At 41.9% G+C, this 17,155-nt stretch overlaps 1 protein-coding gene across 2 annotated transcripts; it reads left to right on the top strand.

Annotated features, from left to right (window-relative positions):
• Window positions 1-497: 497 nt before the first annotated feature.
• Window positions 498-17,070, top strand: LOC118400541 (DDB1- and CUL4-associated factor 12-like). 2 transcript variants are annotated; one of them, XM_035797496.2, is made up of 9 exons: window positions 499-949; window positions 7,320-7,610; window positions 7,799-8,074; window positions 8,196-8,256; window positions 8,381-8,574; window positions 8,703-8,768; window positions 11,072-11,234; window positions 12,069-12,247; window positions 14,733-17,070. In XM_035797496.2, the coding sequence occupies exons 1-9, from the start codon at window positions 887-889 to the stop codon at window positions 14,889-14,891; spliced, it is 1,452 nt and encodes a 483-aa protein (XP_035653389.1). In that variant the 5' UTR covers window positions 499-886; the 3' UTR covers window positions 14,892-17,070. The 2 variants fall into 2 exon arrangements, with proteins under 2 accessions (XP_052329827.1, XP_035653389.1); XM_052473867.1 differs by lacking the exon at window positions 14,733-17,070 and having other exon boundaries at window positions 498-949; window positions 11,345-12,211.
• The last annotated feature ends 85 nt before the right edge of the window (window positions 17,071-17,155 follow it).

The following is a 17,155-nucleotide window of genomic DNA, read 5'->3' as shown; positions in this document are numbered from 1 at the left end:
ATACATTTGTGCACGATGGCGCACAGGCACAGCTGGTTTGGGTTAGTGGAATAGTGTTAGCCCTTGGCAACGCAGATGTTCGTTGGCGCAATAATTGAATAATATTAGAATGTATGCACACATGACTGTAAGTCGCTTTGGATAAAAGCGTCTGCTAAATGGCATATATATATATATATAATATAGATTTCTAAATTTATGTTGCAACGCTCGCGCATGCGACGCGAGGGGTGCTGTCAGCCTGTTACAGAGTGACTTCTCTATAGTGTTTTGGGGGGATTCCCTGTCCAGGAAATATTACAATATATTCTATGTGATGCACATTTATTTTGGCACGATCAATGTAATCTGTTAGTATCATACATTTGATGTTTGCATGAACTCTTAATTGAAAAAATATTGTGCTTTTTCAATAAATCATTGGAGCAATGATATGACGCAAATGACAAATGGTTCGTGAACGCGTACGTTTTATCGTAAACATGCACGTTCGACCTTGTTTTTGTTGATGTTTAACTTGACTGCGGCTGCGCGCGGCAGAATGTTGTTGCCGTTGGTGACGCGATTTGTAAAGAAAGAACAATTGGATAAAATATAAAAATCGATTTGTACTGTAGGGGAGTCTCATATCTTGGCTCCTCGACCGAAACACATTTGAGTAGGTTACAAGCTAATCTACGCGCGTAGCTAGAGTTTGAGTTTCGGAGGCCGGAGTGGAAGGGAAGCTCGCTCGTCAACCTCACCCTTATGTGATCGTCCTTCCACGTCGCCGGGCGCTGCTACACTCGGAGCAAGACAACAAAATAGCTTATCGCCATTATATGACCCAGTACTTAGCGTCATTATTTGGCCTCCATGTGGGTGAGGGATTTGTGTGTGTCAGATTATGGCGAGAAAAACAGTTAGCAGGAAAAGGAAGGCAGGGGAGTCCAAGGACCAACAACAACAGGTATGAGGAAACAGACTGGTGTTTGAGTCAATTGCCGTTAGCCATTCGAGCAAATCTTGGTTAGCCTAGTTGGCTAGCTAACGTTACCACTTTGCCTTGACTGGTTGAGCTAGCTAACTACTAACATATTCGTAGCGAATTTAGCTCGATAGCTAACGCCACGCAGATAAAAAAAACCACGTCCATTTTTTAAGTGTAACCTTACAGTAACTAGATAACTAGTAACATTAACGTTAGCTTCCTAAGGAACTCAATCCGTGTTACTAGCTAGAATGCCATGACTAACGTTAGCTAGCTCACTGGCCAGTGTGCTTAGCTTATGCTAGTTCATGTTTCTATTTTAAAAGTTTTGTCGTTTGACTGTCTTTTTTCATTACATGAACCGTGTCTCTAACTGGTTAGTTATCAAGCTAATTTAGTTAGCTAGTTAAATTGGACGAGTGTTTCTGGTTAGGCCCTAGGCCTACAACCATTAATGCTTTTTCCTAAACACGGGATGTAATATTGGATCGTAGTTGATGGATGGAAAAATATATAGAATAATCATTCTGAGAATGGAATACAATTTCAGTAGCTGTGTAAAATCATATGAATTTTAGCTAGGTTATGTCCTATTCGACTGGATAAGGGTGGTTAAGCCATATGTTGTATACCGAATGCAGTTGCGTTAAACTCTATTTCAGTTCTTATTTTAGACTATATCCATGTGGTTGGTTAGGCAAACATTTTTGTGAATTAAAGTGTATGTAAAAGAGTTGTTAAATTATTGCCCCCAAATTCAGTGCCACATCCGGCATCGTGTTCCCATGTTGATGTACCACGACCACATACAAAGCCCATACTGCATTAATGTCCAAGTAATAACACTGTTAGTTCCTATGTTACAACAATGTAAGTATGAATTGACGACCAAGAAGTTGGCCTGCACGAATGACACCTGTTTTTATTGAATTTTTTAAACATCTATTTAACTAGGCATGTCAGTTATGAACAAATTCTTATTTACGATTACGGCCAAACCCAGACGACGCTGGGCCAATTGTGTGCTGCCCTATGGGACTCAAACTCACGGCCAATTGTGATGCAGCCTGGATTCGAACAAAGGACTGTAGTGACTCCTCTTGCACTGAGATGCAGTGCCATAGACTGCACCACTTGGGAGCCAGAAGGAGCTAGCAAGTTTAATAGATAGCTACAGTAGTTGTCAAGGTAACCAAAACAGACTTGCTCGTTTTGCTAACCAAACCATCTGTCCTAGCCTGCCATTGTTGAATTCGATTTTTAATAATGTCAGTAATGTTTTCAATTTTACTTTTGCTTTTAAAAACAGCTTAAAATAGAACATGTAAGAATGAACTATAGCTATTGAATTCTACCATGTAAATATACAGTGTGTTTATAGGGGAATAATCCGTCCTCTAAAATACTCAAGACAATCAGGAACAAGTATTCAACAATGCTATGGTATAAAGACAATTATAAACAGTGTGGTTCAAGCCCTGAATGCTGAGTTGCTGAAAGCTGTGGTATATTAGACCGTATACTATGGGTATGACAACGTGTATTTTTTTACTAGGGATGAACCGATATTAAAGTTTTGGCCGATATACGTTTTCCTTGCCAAAAAGTTACGATAACGATATTTTTTCATTTTTACCAGCCTTTTAAGCATTCTAGTACAGTTAAATAGTTGACACACACAATGACCAAAAAGTTATTTTGTTGGCATTTGCGTTTTTTAAAACTTAAATATATTTAAGTAACCTTTTATTTAACTAGGCAAGTCAGGTAAGAACAAATTCTTGTTTACAATGACCGCGTACCCTGGGCCAAACCCGGAAGACGCTAAGCCAATTGTGCGCCGCACTATGGGACTCCCAATCACTGCGGATGTGATGCAGCCTGCAGCTATGTCCCCATTTTTTATTATTTAAAAATATATATATATATTTCACCTTTATTTAACCAGGTAGGCTAGTTGAGAACAGGTTCTCATTTGCAACTGCGACCTGGCCAAGGTAAAGCATAGCAGTGTGAACAGACAACACAGAGTTACACATGGAGTAAACAATTAACAAGTCAGTAACACAGAGAAAAAAGGGGAGTCTATATACAATGTGTGCAAAAGGCATGGGGGGAGGTAGGTGAATAATTACAATATTGCAGATTAACACTGGAGTGATAAATGATCAGATGATCATGTACAGGTAGAGATATTGGTGTGCAAAAGAGCAGAAAAGTAAATAAATAAAAACTGTGGGGATGAGGTAGGTGAAAATGGGTGTGCTATTTACCAATAGATTATGTACAGCTGCAGCGATCGGTTAGCTGCTCAGCTAGCTGATGTTTGAAGTTGGTGAGGGAGTATTACCAGTAAAACATAATCAAAACCTATTTATTTCACTTACTTGCTGTGCTGTTTCGTTGTTCATTTGTTTAGTCTCAACCAGGATTTCATCATGCATGTCAAGCAGTGAAGTTTCAGCTCTGTCCGTGTCCTCTTCGTCGGTACATACACGCTGTCACTGTGTCCGTTTCCATCTTGTCCAGCTGTGTCTTTAACATTTCACGTAAACTCTGTTTCTTGTCTGCATCGAAGTAGCGGTCCTTGTACCTGGCATCGACTATGGTGGTGACACAATAGAGGCTCAGAGAGAATGCCACCTCATCGCTTTTTCAGTCTCTTTCGACTTAACCTGATGGTCTGTTGGCATTTTTGTTGAGCAGGCATTTCAATGCCATGACATGGTATGACGCCTGCTGCAGATGCAGTTGAGCTTATTTCTCGAGTCAGTTGTTCGAATGGAGCTCGGAGTGTTCATGTTTCAAACATGTTCTCAAATGCCATTGAAATGGCTGCAGCAGTATGAGAACCGGCACATTCTTGAGCATGCAATACGGCTTACCTCAGTACAAAATCCTAGTCGACCCACTGTGCTATCAGACTCATAATGCTCATGGGGCTGACATCGCTGTAACTCCAGTAGAGCAGCATCTGAAAAATAGCGCCTACTTGGTAAGGTGTACCAGTGCTCGTCCAGTCGGCAAAAGCCAACATCTTCCACGACAGAATATGGTTAATTTTCAAGGGCAATGAATTCCATTATTTTGGCTTTAATGGATTTCACCATTAAGTTGTCTCGCTGAAATTTTCTTACTCTTTCGAATGACTGCTTGACTTGTTGACTGCTCGATCCACACCGCAGACATTGTGGGCTAGGTTAGGAATGCTGTGTAGAGCTATAGTTTTTTTTTGTGTTGTCATTACGTCATCTACCTACGGTATATACAGCTTTGACATCGGTTTTGCATATCTCCGTTGAATTAGACATCGGGCTGATGCCGATGTTGGCATTTTTAGCTAATATCGCCCGATTCCGATATGCTTACCAATATATCGTGCATCCCTAATTTTTACTGCTCTACATTGGTAACCAGTTCATAATAGCAATAAGTCACCTCGGGTGTTTGTGGTATATGGCCAATATACTATGGCTAAGAGCTGTTTCCAGGCACTCCGCATTGCGTCGCCTTATTGCTTAATTAACACAGGTCTCATAAACTATCTCAAGCACAAGCCCACATGCTCGTGGGTTGCCAGGTAATCATTATATTTCAAGTTTAGCCAACTAGGATCTATTTTGTAGCTTACAAGGCAGAACAGTTGAATTGTTATGAACACACCCGTCTGTCCGTTTCCAACTGTTTGAACAGCATGCTAGCCTGTCCGTGTTGAAGTCGAGTAGCATACCTTATTTCTCAGAACGAGAACGAGTTGACAATTCCTTATATAATTGTGCTTTATGGTTATTTTAAAAACGCAGACTAAACAGCAAGTATAGCAGTCTTTGGCTAAAATGCTTCTATTGGTATCGCAATGCAGAGTGCGACAAACTGAGGAATTATTTCCCAGAATCAATGTTCATTGATACTCACATTTTTGTAGTCTGCTCTGCTCACAATTCGAGTTGAGATATAAGAAGTGTATCGTTAGAAAGGTTAACTTCTCAATAGCTAGGTTTCCATCCAATTGGTGACAGATTTTCATGCGAATATTCTCAAATCTGCATCAAATCAACATGCACAGTTTCCCACCAGAGATGTTTCCATTAAATAGTTGTTGCAGGTAAACGGCAGTGCGTGATGACATAGTGCACATAAAAATACCCTTTGAGGTTCAAATCCCATCTACTGAATAAGGAATACAAATTCAATGGGTTTCCATTGCATTTTTAACTCTACTGATCTAAAAAAGAAAGAAGCTTTATATAGCATGTGTCCCCTCTGGTATTGGCACGTGTGCTCTAGCTGAAAGCGCGCAGATGAGGTACTGTATCGGCACACTGTTGACTAGAGTGCATGTATAGCCTACATGAGGAGATTAAAAAGAGCAAGATTGTTTATTTGTCAAAAGGCAGCCAAGCACCGATGTCACCAGAATAAGTCCCTCGATATTTATTGGAAAGGAGCATCAAGCTCATCACCTTGCACTTTCACCACCGTGTGATGATAACTTATTTAATCTGTAGCCTAATAAACTGCATGCTTTCCTGGCGAGTTGTAGTGGGAGGACCACACGTGATATCAATAGGAAGGTATAAAAGTTCCAGTATATAGTGTATGAGGTCATAGAAGTTTTGTAGTGATTCGTTTGTTTTTTGATGTAATTCATATTTGTTGGTCTGTAGTGTGTAATGAGGAGCAAGCAGACACTGCACTTGACATATTTATTACATTTCTTATTCCAGTTACTAATAAGCATGCACCCATTTAAGAAATGACTATTGATGAGCAATTGAAAAATTGTATGGTTGAGAGGGATGAGGCAAATAAGTCTGGCAGCACAACCGATTGGCAAACATAATTTCTCAATTTGCAGTATGTGACTAAGGTGAATAGAAATAATTAACTATTCTATGAAACAAAGATGAATGGTAGTAAAAGCTTTGGAGCACCTTAAATCAAATGTTGGGCAAAAGGGCAAACTCAGCTCTGTCATTCATTAAATTAGATGGCTCATTCATCACAAAACCCACTGATATTGCCAATTACTTTTAATATTTTTTTTTCATTGGCAAGATTAGCAAATTTAGGCATGATTTAATGCGGCTTTTGACATTATGATCAATAATCTGCTGATGGAAAAACGTATGTGTTATGGCTTTATACCACCTGCTATATTGTGGATAAATAGTTAACTGTCTAACAGTACACAGAGGGTGTTCTTTAATGGAAGCCTCCAACATAATCCAGGTAGAATCAGGAATTCCTCAGGGCAGCTGTCTCGGCACCTTACTTTTTTCAATCTTTACTAACGACATGCCACTGGCTTTGAGCAAAGTGTAAAGTTTATGAATGTGGCTGACTCAACACTACACATCAGCTACTACAGCGAGTGAAATCTCTGCAACACCTAGCAAAGAGCTGCAGTTAGTTTCAGAATGGGTGGAAAGAATAAGTTAGTCCTAACTATTTCTAAAAAATAAAAGCATTGTATTTGGGACAAATCATTCACTAAATCCTAAACCTAAACTAATTATAATAAATGTGGTAATCCTGGATTGTTAACTGTCATGCTCAAAGCATGTTGATACAACAGTAACTAAGATGGGGAGAAGTCTCTCCATAATAAATGGTTTCTTTGTCTTTTTAACAACCGCAAGGCAGGTCCTACATGCTATATATTTGTCACACCTGGACTCCTGTTCAGTTGTGTGGTCAAGTGCCACAGAAGGAATTACAATTGGGTCAGAACAGGGCACCACGTCTGGCCCTTAAATGAACACGCAGAGCTAACATTAATGATATGCATATAAACCTCTCATGGCTCAAATTGAAGCACAGATTGACTTCCTCACTAGTTGTTTTTGTAAGAAGTGTTGACATGCTGAATGTACCGAGGTGTCTGTTTAAACTACTAGCACGTAGCTCGGACACGCATGCATATCACACAAGAAATGCCACCAAAGGTCTCTTCACAATCCCCTAGCCAAGAACAGACTATCGGAGTCGCACAGTACTACATAGAGCCATGGTTATGTGGAACTCTATTCCTCATCAGGAAACTGATGCAAGCAGTAGAATCGGATTTAAAAAACAGATAAAAATACACCATATGGAACAGCAGGGACTGTGAAGCGACACAGACACATGCACATAAAGTCAAACTGTCAAAGATACGTTCTCTAGCCTAAAATACAACTTTGTTTATTGAATTGCAGGAGCATGGCAAATGTAATGAAAATGTTGTTCCATATTCACTTGGAATGACCTTGTTCTAAATAGTCAGTGTTCTTGATTGACTTGATGCTGTTCATGTAATTTAAACCTTGTACTAACCTTTCTCCTCTCTTTCTCTCTCCTCCGTCAGGTGGCCTGGTGCCAGTCGGCGAGCAAGCGGACGCGTGTGTCCTCCTCGTCCCGGCACGCTCAACAGTGGTGGCGTAGTCAGTGCTCGGTGGTGTGTGCGCTCCGGGGCCGAGAGTTTCGGCCGCAGCAGCAGCATGAGTGGCGGCTCCAGCGTAGCCTGCGGGGCTTTGCTGCTGGCCGCCTCCCGGGCATCCTCAAGGAGCGGGAGTTCTCCCTTGGCCGCCTCAACAAGGTGTTTGCCTCCCAGTGGCTCAACCACCGCCAGGTGGTGTGTGGAACCAAGTGCAATACGGTGAGACATTGGCCTCTTGTTTTACTCTACTCTGCTTTCTTCTTTCAAAATGGAAAAAAGTGTATAAACATTTGCTGTTAACTGGAAAACCTTGAACTGACCTATTATGAACCAAAAAAATGTGACCCCCAATGAATCCAGACCATTTAACTTTTTCTCTTACCAGATTTCTTTCTTCCTCTCCCCAGCTATTTGTGGCAGATGTTCTGACAGGGCAGATCACCCGTATCCCAATGCTGAAGGACCGACACGGCGGAGGAGGGGCCCCCGGGGGGGTTGCGGGTACAATAGGGGCCCCCTTCCTCCCTGGTAGTGGCTCAGTGTCTGGGCTGGACCAGCAAGGCTGTGGGATCCACGCCATCGAGCTTAACCCCTCCGGCTCTCTGTTGGCCACCGGCGGAGACAACCCTAACAGCCTGGCCGTCTACCGGCTTCCTACCCTGGATCCCGTCTGCGTGGGGGATGTGAGTGGTTCCCCTCTCTTCTTGGTGTGTTGGTACTGAGCTACACAAAGTGGGACAGCACTGGTGGCTGAGACAGCCTAAGCAAGCCTGATCATACATTGAAACAAGTTCTGTTTTTCAGGATGGCCATAAAGATTGGATCTTCTCCATTGCGTGGATCAGCGACAGAATGGCTGTGTCAGGTGACACACTGCTAAGCCATAGGAAAACCTTCACACTATTGTTCATCTGCGATAGTTTTTTTATGTGTGTAATATTGTGTCTGTATAAAATCACCCAACCAATCAATGTGCTGCTGTTCTTCAGGGTCCCGGGACGGTTCAATGGGGCTGTGGGAGGTGTCTGAGGTGGTTCTGAGCCACTCCATGAGACAGCAGGACGAAGAGGGGGTCCCCTGCTACTCCCACATCTCCCACCGTGCCCTGGAGGACATCCCCAAGGAATACACCAACCCCTACAACTGCAAAGTGCGTGCCCTGGCCTTCAACAACAACCACAAGGTCAGACATACCTCCCTCCTAGACCTCTGAGGCAAACCACAGCCTGTGTTCTCTAGTAAGAATCTGTGTTGTACTATAGCCCTGTACTTACGGGGACCTACACACTATCTTGTTTTGCCTTCTCTCAGGAGCTCGGTGCAGTGTCCCTGGATGGCTATTTCCACCTTTGGAAGGCAGAGCAAAACTTGAGCAAGGTCTGTTTGAGTATATCTGTTTACGCTTTGCATAGCAATGCTTGTTTGGTTCAGTGACTGTGTACTTGTTTGGGGACATATGAGATTATGAAGACTTGGCTGGTGTCGTCATGAGTCAATATTAAACAGTACTGCATTTTTGTTGAATGTCCTTGCATACCAAACATTTCTGGTCAAGACGATTGTGCAAATAAGAAATTTCTGTTTTTTTATTTGAATTTCTTAAAGGATGTTTTCATTTTGTCATTATAGAGTATTGTGTGCAGATTGATGAGGATTTGTATTTATTTAATCAATTTTAGAATAAGGCTGTAATGTAACAAAATGTAGGTTATGCATGCCAAAGCAAAGGAATAGGACATTTGGCAGGGCCTGCTGTGGGCTGCCCGGTCAGCTCTTTACTGTGTGTTACAGACTATTTGAAATCGACGATGGCTGTCAATCGTCTTCGATATCTGATACCATTGTAACATCGCCAAACCCTAGCGCACATAGTTGTTCAGTCCCTTTGTTATAAGACTTGAATTTGAGCTCCGGTACATCCTATTTCCATTGATCATCCTTGAAATGTTTGTTCAACTTGATTGGAGTACACCTGTGGTAGATTCAATTGTTTGGACATGATTTGGAAAGAAACATACCTGTCTAAATAAGGTCCCACAGTTGACAGTGCATGTCAAAGCAAAAACCAAGCCATGAGGTCTAAGAAATCAGTGGAGGCACAGATCTGGGAAAGATACCAGAACACAGTGGCCTCCATTTTTAAAAGGAAGAAGATCGGAACCACCAAGACATCCTAGAGTTGTCTGAAAGCCCAAACTGAGCAATCTGGGGAGAAGAGCCTTGGTTGGAGCCTTGGTTGGGGAGGTGACCAAGAACCCGATGGTTACTCTGACAGAGCTCCAGAGTTCTTCTGTGTAGATGGGAGAACCTTTCAGAAGGACAACCATCTCTGCAGCACTCCAACAATCAGACCTTTATGGTAGTGGCCAGATGGAAGCCTCAGTAAAAAGGCACATGACAGCCTGCTTGGTGTTTGCCAAAAGGGCATCTAAAGGCCATGTGTGGTCTGATGAACCCAAGATTGGACTCTTTGGCCTGAATGCCAAGCATCATGTCTGGAGGAACCTAGGCACCACCCCCCATTTTTGATCAATAGAAGAATAAGTCTGTAACATAACAAAATGTGGGAAAAGTCCAGGGGTCTGAATACTTTCCGAATGTACTGTATTTAAAAATGTTATAACAATTTACAGAATGCAACTTAACAATGTAGACAGAGATAAGATTTTCACCAAAGCAGCGCAGAATGTCCAGTCAAATGTTTTTATCTTTCTCTCAATGTCAGTTCATCTGAAGCCTATTTTAGTTTTTATAGAGGACACTCTGGTGTCTTAATTATTTTAAAATCCACATTTGGTATTTTCTCTCCATTTGATATATATATGACTTAATTTTTTATGCATGCTGTCTTTCTTCCGCCGTGCTATTTCATTATTAAACTATTAATTTATCAAGCTGAGTTCTAGGCTCTCTAAGTTTGAAGTTGTTTTTGAATAGCCTGAAAACATGATAGGCCTAAGGAAATAATTAGAGGTAGAACAAACAATAGCGAGATAGAAAAATCAAACTAGTCGTTTGAACAAACCTTAGTTGGGCAAGGCTTAGTCTATTATAAAATAAAGGATGCATGCATCCCTCCTTCCCGTTGCCAACCAAACGGCCAAAAGCCAAATCCTATTGATAGCCTATCAAAACCATTAAGACAAGTTATTTATTTAGAGTATTTCCCAAATAGGCTAATAGTGTCATGTCCAAACATTGCAGCTTTCAAATGGGAACAATTAGAAAATTGCCTATAGACTGACTTTACATCACAGCTCTATTTTGAATGGAAAATATTAGAGGGAACAATAAGTGAAATTTAGCAAACGATATCAAGATGGAACATTTTTATGAGAAGTCAAAAGAACTTACAGCTGAACAAATCTTATGAAAGCAGCAACATGTAGAGTAGGCCTATTTACATAGGCTATTATTAGAAATGTGGCCTACAACACACTGAGTATACCAAAGATTAGGAACACTTTCCTAATATTGAGTTGCACATATTGAGTTTCCCGGTTGCTGTCGGCTGGAACACCGCCTGGGATTGAACCAGGATCTGTAGTGACGCAGCTAGCACTGCGATTCAGTGCCTTAGACCGCTGCACCACTCGGGAGGCCCCGGTGTGTGCAAACTTTTGACTGGTACTGTACATGTCTATCCCTGTCTAACAAGCCTGTGTATATGTTGTTCATAGCTGCTGTCCACAAAGCTGCCTCACTGCAAGGAGAATGTATGTCTGGCATACGGTCAGGACTGGTCGGTGTATGCGGTGGGCTCTCAGGCCCATGTGTCCTTCCTAGACCCCCGGCAGCCCACTCACAACATCAAATCAGTCAGCTCTCGGGAGAGGGGAAGTGGTAAGGAATTGACACCACACTACAATGTTTGACACACACAGGGTATATAGAACACTATAGCATACATTCTGTAAACTTTCTGTAACTTTCATTTCATTCCATTTTTCCAGAGGCAACACGAGGTACTACAAACACATTCCACCAAGAAGCAAAACAAAATCCAAACATTCGCCAAGACCCGCTCTGCACTTATGCTGCCTTCAAGTGGTGTCGGAATTATCGGAAATAGGAGTTACCAACTCTGAAATTTCACTTGAATGGCCCTCCATGTCGGGATTACGAGTTGGAAAGGCGGGAGAAAATAATGAAACCCGAATTTACGAGTTGTGCCGTTTCATCACTGTCCTTTTCAACCAAAAGATGATTAAACAAATCCATTTACATTATTTGTACATTATTTTAATGTGAATAATGTAGTTAGTTTGGCTATATTGTCAACGTTAGCCAGCTAGCTAAAATATTATTAGGAACGTTAGCTAGCTAGATTTATTATTAGCAACATTAGCCAGCTAGCTAAATTATTATTATTAGCAACGTTAGTCAGCTTGCTAAATTATTATTATTATTATTATTATTATTAGCAACGTTAGCTAACTAGCTAAAATATCATTGGTTGAAGAGTTGTTCCGAATTCAAAAGCACTTGGACACACTGATGTCGTATTTACGACTTCACCAACTGGGAAATGCGAGTTTCCGAGTAGCATTTGAACGCAGCATTACAATGAAGTGCAGAGGCAGTACTTTTGAAATACATTTATTACAGCTTTTTTAAAGACGTTTATAAAGCTATTAAAGGCAAGGTATTAACTTGTTTGTGTGTGCTCGTTCACAGGCATCCGCTCGGTGAGTTTCTATGAACACATAGTGACTGTGGGCACAGGCCAGGGCTCCCTGCTGTTCTATGACATCAGAGCCCAGAGGTTCCTGGAGGACCCTTCCAGCCCGGCCGGCGGGTTCCGGCAGCGCCCAGGAGAGGGCATCCTCAAACTCACCACAGGGAAGGGCTGGCTGGTATGATTATTTTATTTATTATTCCCCTTTTGTATACCCATCTCAGGAACTTTTAACTTGAAGTGTCCTGCTATTACTATTTACGCTACATGGCCAAAATATCTGGACACCTCTTCTCATTCCAAAATCATGGGCATTCATATGAAGTTGCTCCCCCATTTGCTGCTAATACAGCCTCCACTCTTCTGGGAACATACTGGGTATACATACTGGACCTCTGAGACCCTGAAGTGACATTTGTCTGGATTTAGTTTGAGATTAAGAGCTTTTATCCTGTCTATCATCTGCCAGAACCAAAACTTGGCATCCAACATGAAGAATAGCTTTACATCAGGCACGTCTGAGATCCCCTGCTCCACTGTTTTCATGGGATGATGTGGCCTGAGGAGTGCTTTGTTGAGATGGACTGGATCAATGCATATTCTCACTCTTCTATCCTTTTTCTTTACAGCCACCATGGCTGAGACCAATTCCATGGCCTCTTCTCTCGTGATGAGATCTTGTCCTTCCATTTGGTTTATCTCCTTGATCACTTTTTCCTTCAAATCAAATGTACATATTTTTACCAGTTGTTATTGCGTGTGTAGCAAAATGCTTGTGTTCCTAGCTCCAACAGTGCAGTAGTATCTTCATGGAGAGTGGCATACTTCTGGGAGCCCACACTGTGGGGTAAACAGTCATCCAACCGCATGTGGTAAATGGCTGGTAGCTTACCCACTGTGCTACAGTCAAACAGGTATTCAGTCTGCTCAGGGGCCTCATGCTGGACTGCATGCACTTCAGGTTGGAGATTAACTAAGCCCAGTCTGATACTGTCAGGGGGCAATGAGTGGTTTGACTTCACGATACACCACATGGAATTGTAATTTTCCATATGTGAAGTACAGAGTGGCAGTAAAAGTCATAATCACCTGTCCTCCATAAGCCGTGCTTGGGTCAACGTGTTGTAGCCCCAGTGTACATTTTTTTTTAACGTTCTCACTGCTATTGATGGCTGAGAGATCTGTGAATATCTCTCCCCTCTCTGATGTTATATCCACATTTTCACAGTTTAGTAGATCTGCTGGTTCAGGTGTCCCCAGTTCATTAACCCTGTGTGAATACCTGCCTCTGCATGGATTGGGAGGAGCAGCCTGTGCTGGTCTGTTTGTAGTACACTACATGACCAAACGTATGTGGACGCCTGCTCTTCACAAATCTCATTCCAAAATCATGGGTATTAATATGGAGTTGGTCTATAACAGCCTCCACAATTCTGGGAAGGCTTTCCACTAGATGTTGGAACATTGCTGCAGGGACTTGCCACATGCATTCTTGAGGTCGGGAACTGATGTTGGGTGATTAGGCATGGCTCGCAGTCGGCGTTCCAATTCATCCCAAAGATGTTCAATGAGGTTGAGGTCAGGGCTCTGTGCAGGCCAGTCAAGTTCTTTCACATTGATCCCCACTAGCCATTTCTGTATGAACATTGTCATGCTGAAACATGAAAGGGCTTTCCCCAAACTGTTGCCACAAAGTTGGAAGCACAGAATCGTCTAGAATGTCATTGGATGTTGTAGTGTTCCTTCTCTGGAACTAATGGGGCCTAGCCTGAACCATGAAAAACAGCCCCAGGCCATTATTCCTTCCCCACCAAACTTTACAGTTGGCACTGCATTCGGTAGTGAGTGTTGCAACCGAGGACAGACGATTTTTACACATGCTACGAGCTTCAGCACTTGACGGTCCCATTCTGTGAGCTTGTGTGGCCTACCACTTCGCGGCTGAGCCGTTGTTACTCCTAGAAGTTTTCACTTCACAATAACAGGGCAGAAATTTGACGGATTGACTTTTTGGAAATGTGGCGCCCTGTAACGGTGCCACGTTGAAAGTCACTGAGCTCTTCTGTAAGGCCAATCTACTGCTAATGTTTGTCTATGGAGATTGCATGACTGTGTGCTCGATTTTATACACCTGTCAGCAACTGGTGTGGCTGAAAGTGTGCACACACTTTTGTATATAAAGTGCATCTCCTTAATGCTGTTGTAAGAATGGCATGAAATACTGGTTACTCCAGCATTTCTAGATTGTGACTATTGACAATACTATCATGACACGGAACATATTTATGAACAGCTGACTTTAGGGTACACTAAAAGAAACTATAATTCAGTGACTCCTGACCTCATGTGTTTATAGTCTATCTTGGACCTGCCTTGACAAGATGCTAGCACAAGACGACAAGAACCATTTCCCCCTCAGTGTTCTTTCACCCTTGTTTTCAGCAGCAGTCTCAAAAAGGATCTTTAAAAAAAATATATATTGCTCCGTTATAATTTTTCTACATGCTTTATATCTGGTTGAAGTTTACACTGGAATACTTTTTACCATCCTGGAAATATATCCCCCTCCATCCCCCCCAGTGGAGGCCACAATTTAAATGCATATAGGGGAAACATTGATGTCATCCCCTCCCCTCACACCTGTTTCTCTCGTTCTCCCTCAGAATCATGACGAGACGTGGAGGAGCTACTTCTCGGACATCAACTCATTTCCCAACGCCGTGTACACACACTGCTACGACGACTCCGGCACCAAGCTGTTTGTGGCCGGCGGACCGCTGTGTTCGGGCCTTCACGGCAACTACGCAGCCCTCTGGAGCTAGCCTTCCCTTCTCCTCTATTCTCCTCCGCTATTCTCTCCTTACCCCACTACCCAGCCCCCCTCTCTCCTCTTCCTCCTTTTAGCGTTTCACTCACTGGTGTCCCTCCTTAGTGGACTCAGGAGCATGATCTTGGACCCCCTCTTTTCTTATCACGGCTTCCATATTGCCAATGTGTATCTCGTCAACAGCACCTTGTTGCATCCCTCCATCCTCCCTTGCACTTTGCCCTGTTTATATTCAGTTCTTTCATCTCTGCTCCCTGTTTTTTTATATAGATGATTAACCAGTGATGTTGTAATGAGATGAGAGGTCCGCTTTTGAAAAACTCAAATGAAAGTTTAACGTTTTATTACAATTTTTTTGTCTGTTTTTGGGAGTATGTCATACTGGCATAGACCGTTTCCTTGTGCGGACATTGGAGACACACTCCTTACTGTTCCCCTTCTCTCTCTCCGAAACTGATGGCAATATAAAATATTGAGGATGGGGGGAACATAAGAGACAAAGTTCTGAAAGAAGGAACAGGAGTATAGTTAAACTTTTCTAAGAAACTGAAAAAGGACATGGTCATTGGTTGGTAGCGTACCACCCTGTGCCATGGCAACCAATAAGAGCCGTAGCGATGGAAAAACTACCCAAACAGACACAAGGTGAGAAGAAGCAGAGGATGAGTACAACAATCAGACAGCGGCATCCACTTGTTTTTTTGTTTTTCCCTGACCGATGATGTAAAGGAGTGATGACTGTAGATGCTAAATGCCATAGGTATTCTGCAATGAATAATAATCCTGAAGAATCCTTATTTTATTTTGATTCTGACTGTGTGATTTGACATAAACGTACACTTGTTGATATTACTACTATCTTTATTATAATTTATTTATCCCCTTTCACTATCACCCTAAGTTATGGTTTACGGCCAGGGCATTCAACGTCAGGGCCGTGCGGAACGCAGTGTCTGCTGGTTCTCTTTCTTCCCAGTTACTGGTCCATTCATGTCAGTGGTTGTGTATATCACAAAGCATTATCATTAAGTCAGCTAGCTAACTTGGATAAACATTCATACATGGCTGTTGATGTTATGGATTATCCCTTACTTGGACCCTTTCAAATTCAACACCCTCTTGCTTTTTGAACTAGGAAATATGGAGTTGTTTGAGGACATTTTTGAAACATTATCTTGCTACCTCTTTGATCCTGCTTTGTGACATAACCCAATGGTTTCCATGTTCTAAACCAGCTGCTGATATAAAAACGAGGATGAAAACCTGCAGACAGTGCTGACCTTAAGCGCCTGAATCCCAAATGAGACCCTTGCCCTTTCCTCCTAGGCACTTGTGTAGATTTGAGAGAATTTAATAGGTGTAAACAATATGGTGACTGCTCCATCAATGCCCTCTGATAGCCAGATGGCATTGTTGCCATTTTGCCAAGACTTTACCAATATTAACAGATCTGAGGTGTTTTCACTAGAAGCCAACAGAAGCAAGCAGAATGAAGCAGGGAGAGACTTACCTGAATTGGTCCAATAGAAACTCTTGTTTTCATTGGAAAGGATTTTCGTTTGGAGTAAACGGTTTCCATGCAAAACGGTTTGCTACGGTCATGGTCTGAATGAGTACATCCCTGGACAAGCGCATAGGATGTAGGGGGAAGGGGTTGGAGTTGAATACATCTGGAGGCACCATTGTTTTTGTCACTTCTTTTTTTCTATCAAGGGATGAGTGTAGCTGCTCTTTTCCTTGTGTGCAAAGGCAGGGTATATTTGAGTGACTTTGTTGCCTTTCTATAGTCTTTCTGTGAAAGACTTGTAGGCTGACATAGTTTTGCTTTTTGGAACTTTGAGAGTTTTCATGATAATGCGAGAACAAAAAGAGACCCAATTACGACCATAAGTTGAACAAATAACCACTTTTAAAGTGTATTTTATAAATGTGTATGTGTGAAATGCATAGGGACAAATGCATACCTTTTTATGTATATGTTCCAGGAAGTGTGTGAACTGACCCGTCTTTACTTTGGTGGTGACCTATTTTATACCTTTACACACCTCATGAATGTTTTTAGAAATTACTGAACCTGGGGATATTGTATGATGTCAACAACAGCCGAAACCAACCTATAAATCTTTAAAATGAAAATAATGATAAATTAAAAATGTAATATTTCTCTTATTTCATATTGATGTTTGTGTGTGGTTTATTTCATTATATTTGTGCTGGACTTACTCAAATTGCTCATTGGGTGATATTGTAGCCCTACAG

The sequence above is a fragment of the Oncorhynchus keta genome, chromosome 21, assembly GCF_023373465.1.
Source record: "Oncorhynchus keta strain PuntledgeMale-10-30-2019 chromosome 21, Oket_V2, whole genome shotgun sequence".
Taxonomy (NCBI): Eukaryota; Metazoa; Chordata; class Actinopteri; order Salmoniformes; family Salmonidae; genus Oncorhynchus; species Oncorhynchus keta.
The sequence above is the reverse complement of the archived record's forward strand: the minus strand, read 5'-3'. Positions and strand labels throughout refer to the sequence as shown.

Bases quoted from the DNA above. Each gene is read 5' to 3' on its own strand.
- LOC118400541 (XM_035797496.2), top strand. From the start codon at position 887: ATGGCGAGAAAAACAGTTAGCAGGAAAAGGAAGGCAGGGGAGTCCAAG. The intron at 8,575-8,702 runs GTCAGACATACC...GCCTTCTCTCAG, and splicing joins CCTTCAACAACAACCACAAG to GAGCTCGGTGCAGTGTCCCT. The intron at 12,248-14,732 runs GTATGATTATTT...GTTCTCCCTCAG, and splicing joins CCACAGGGAAGGGCTGGCTG to AATCATGACGAGACGTGGAG.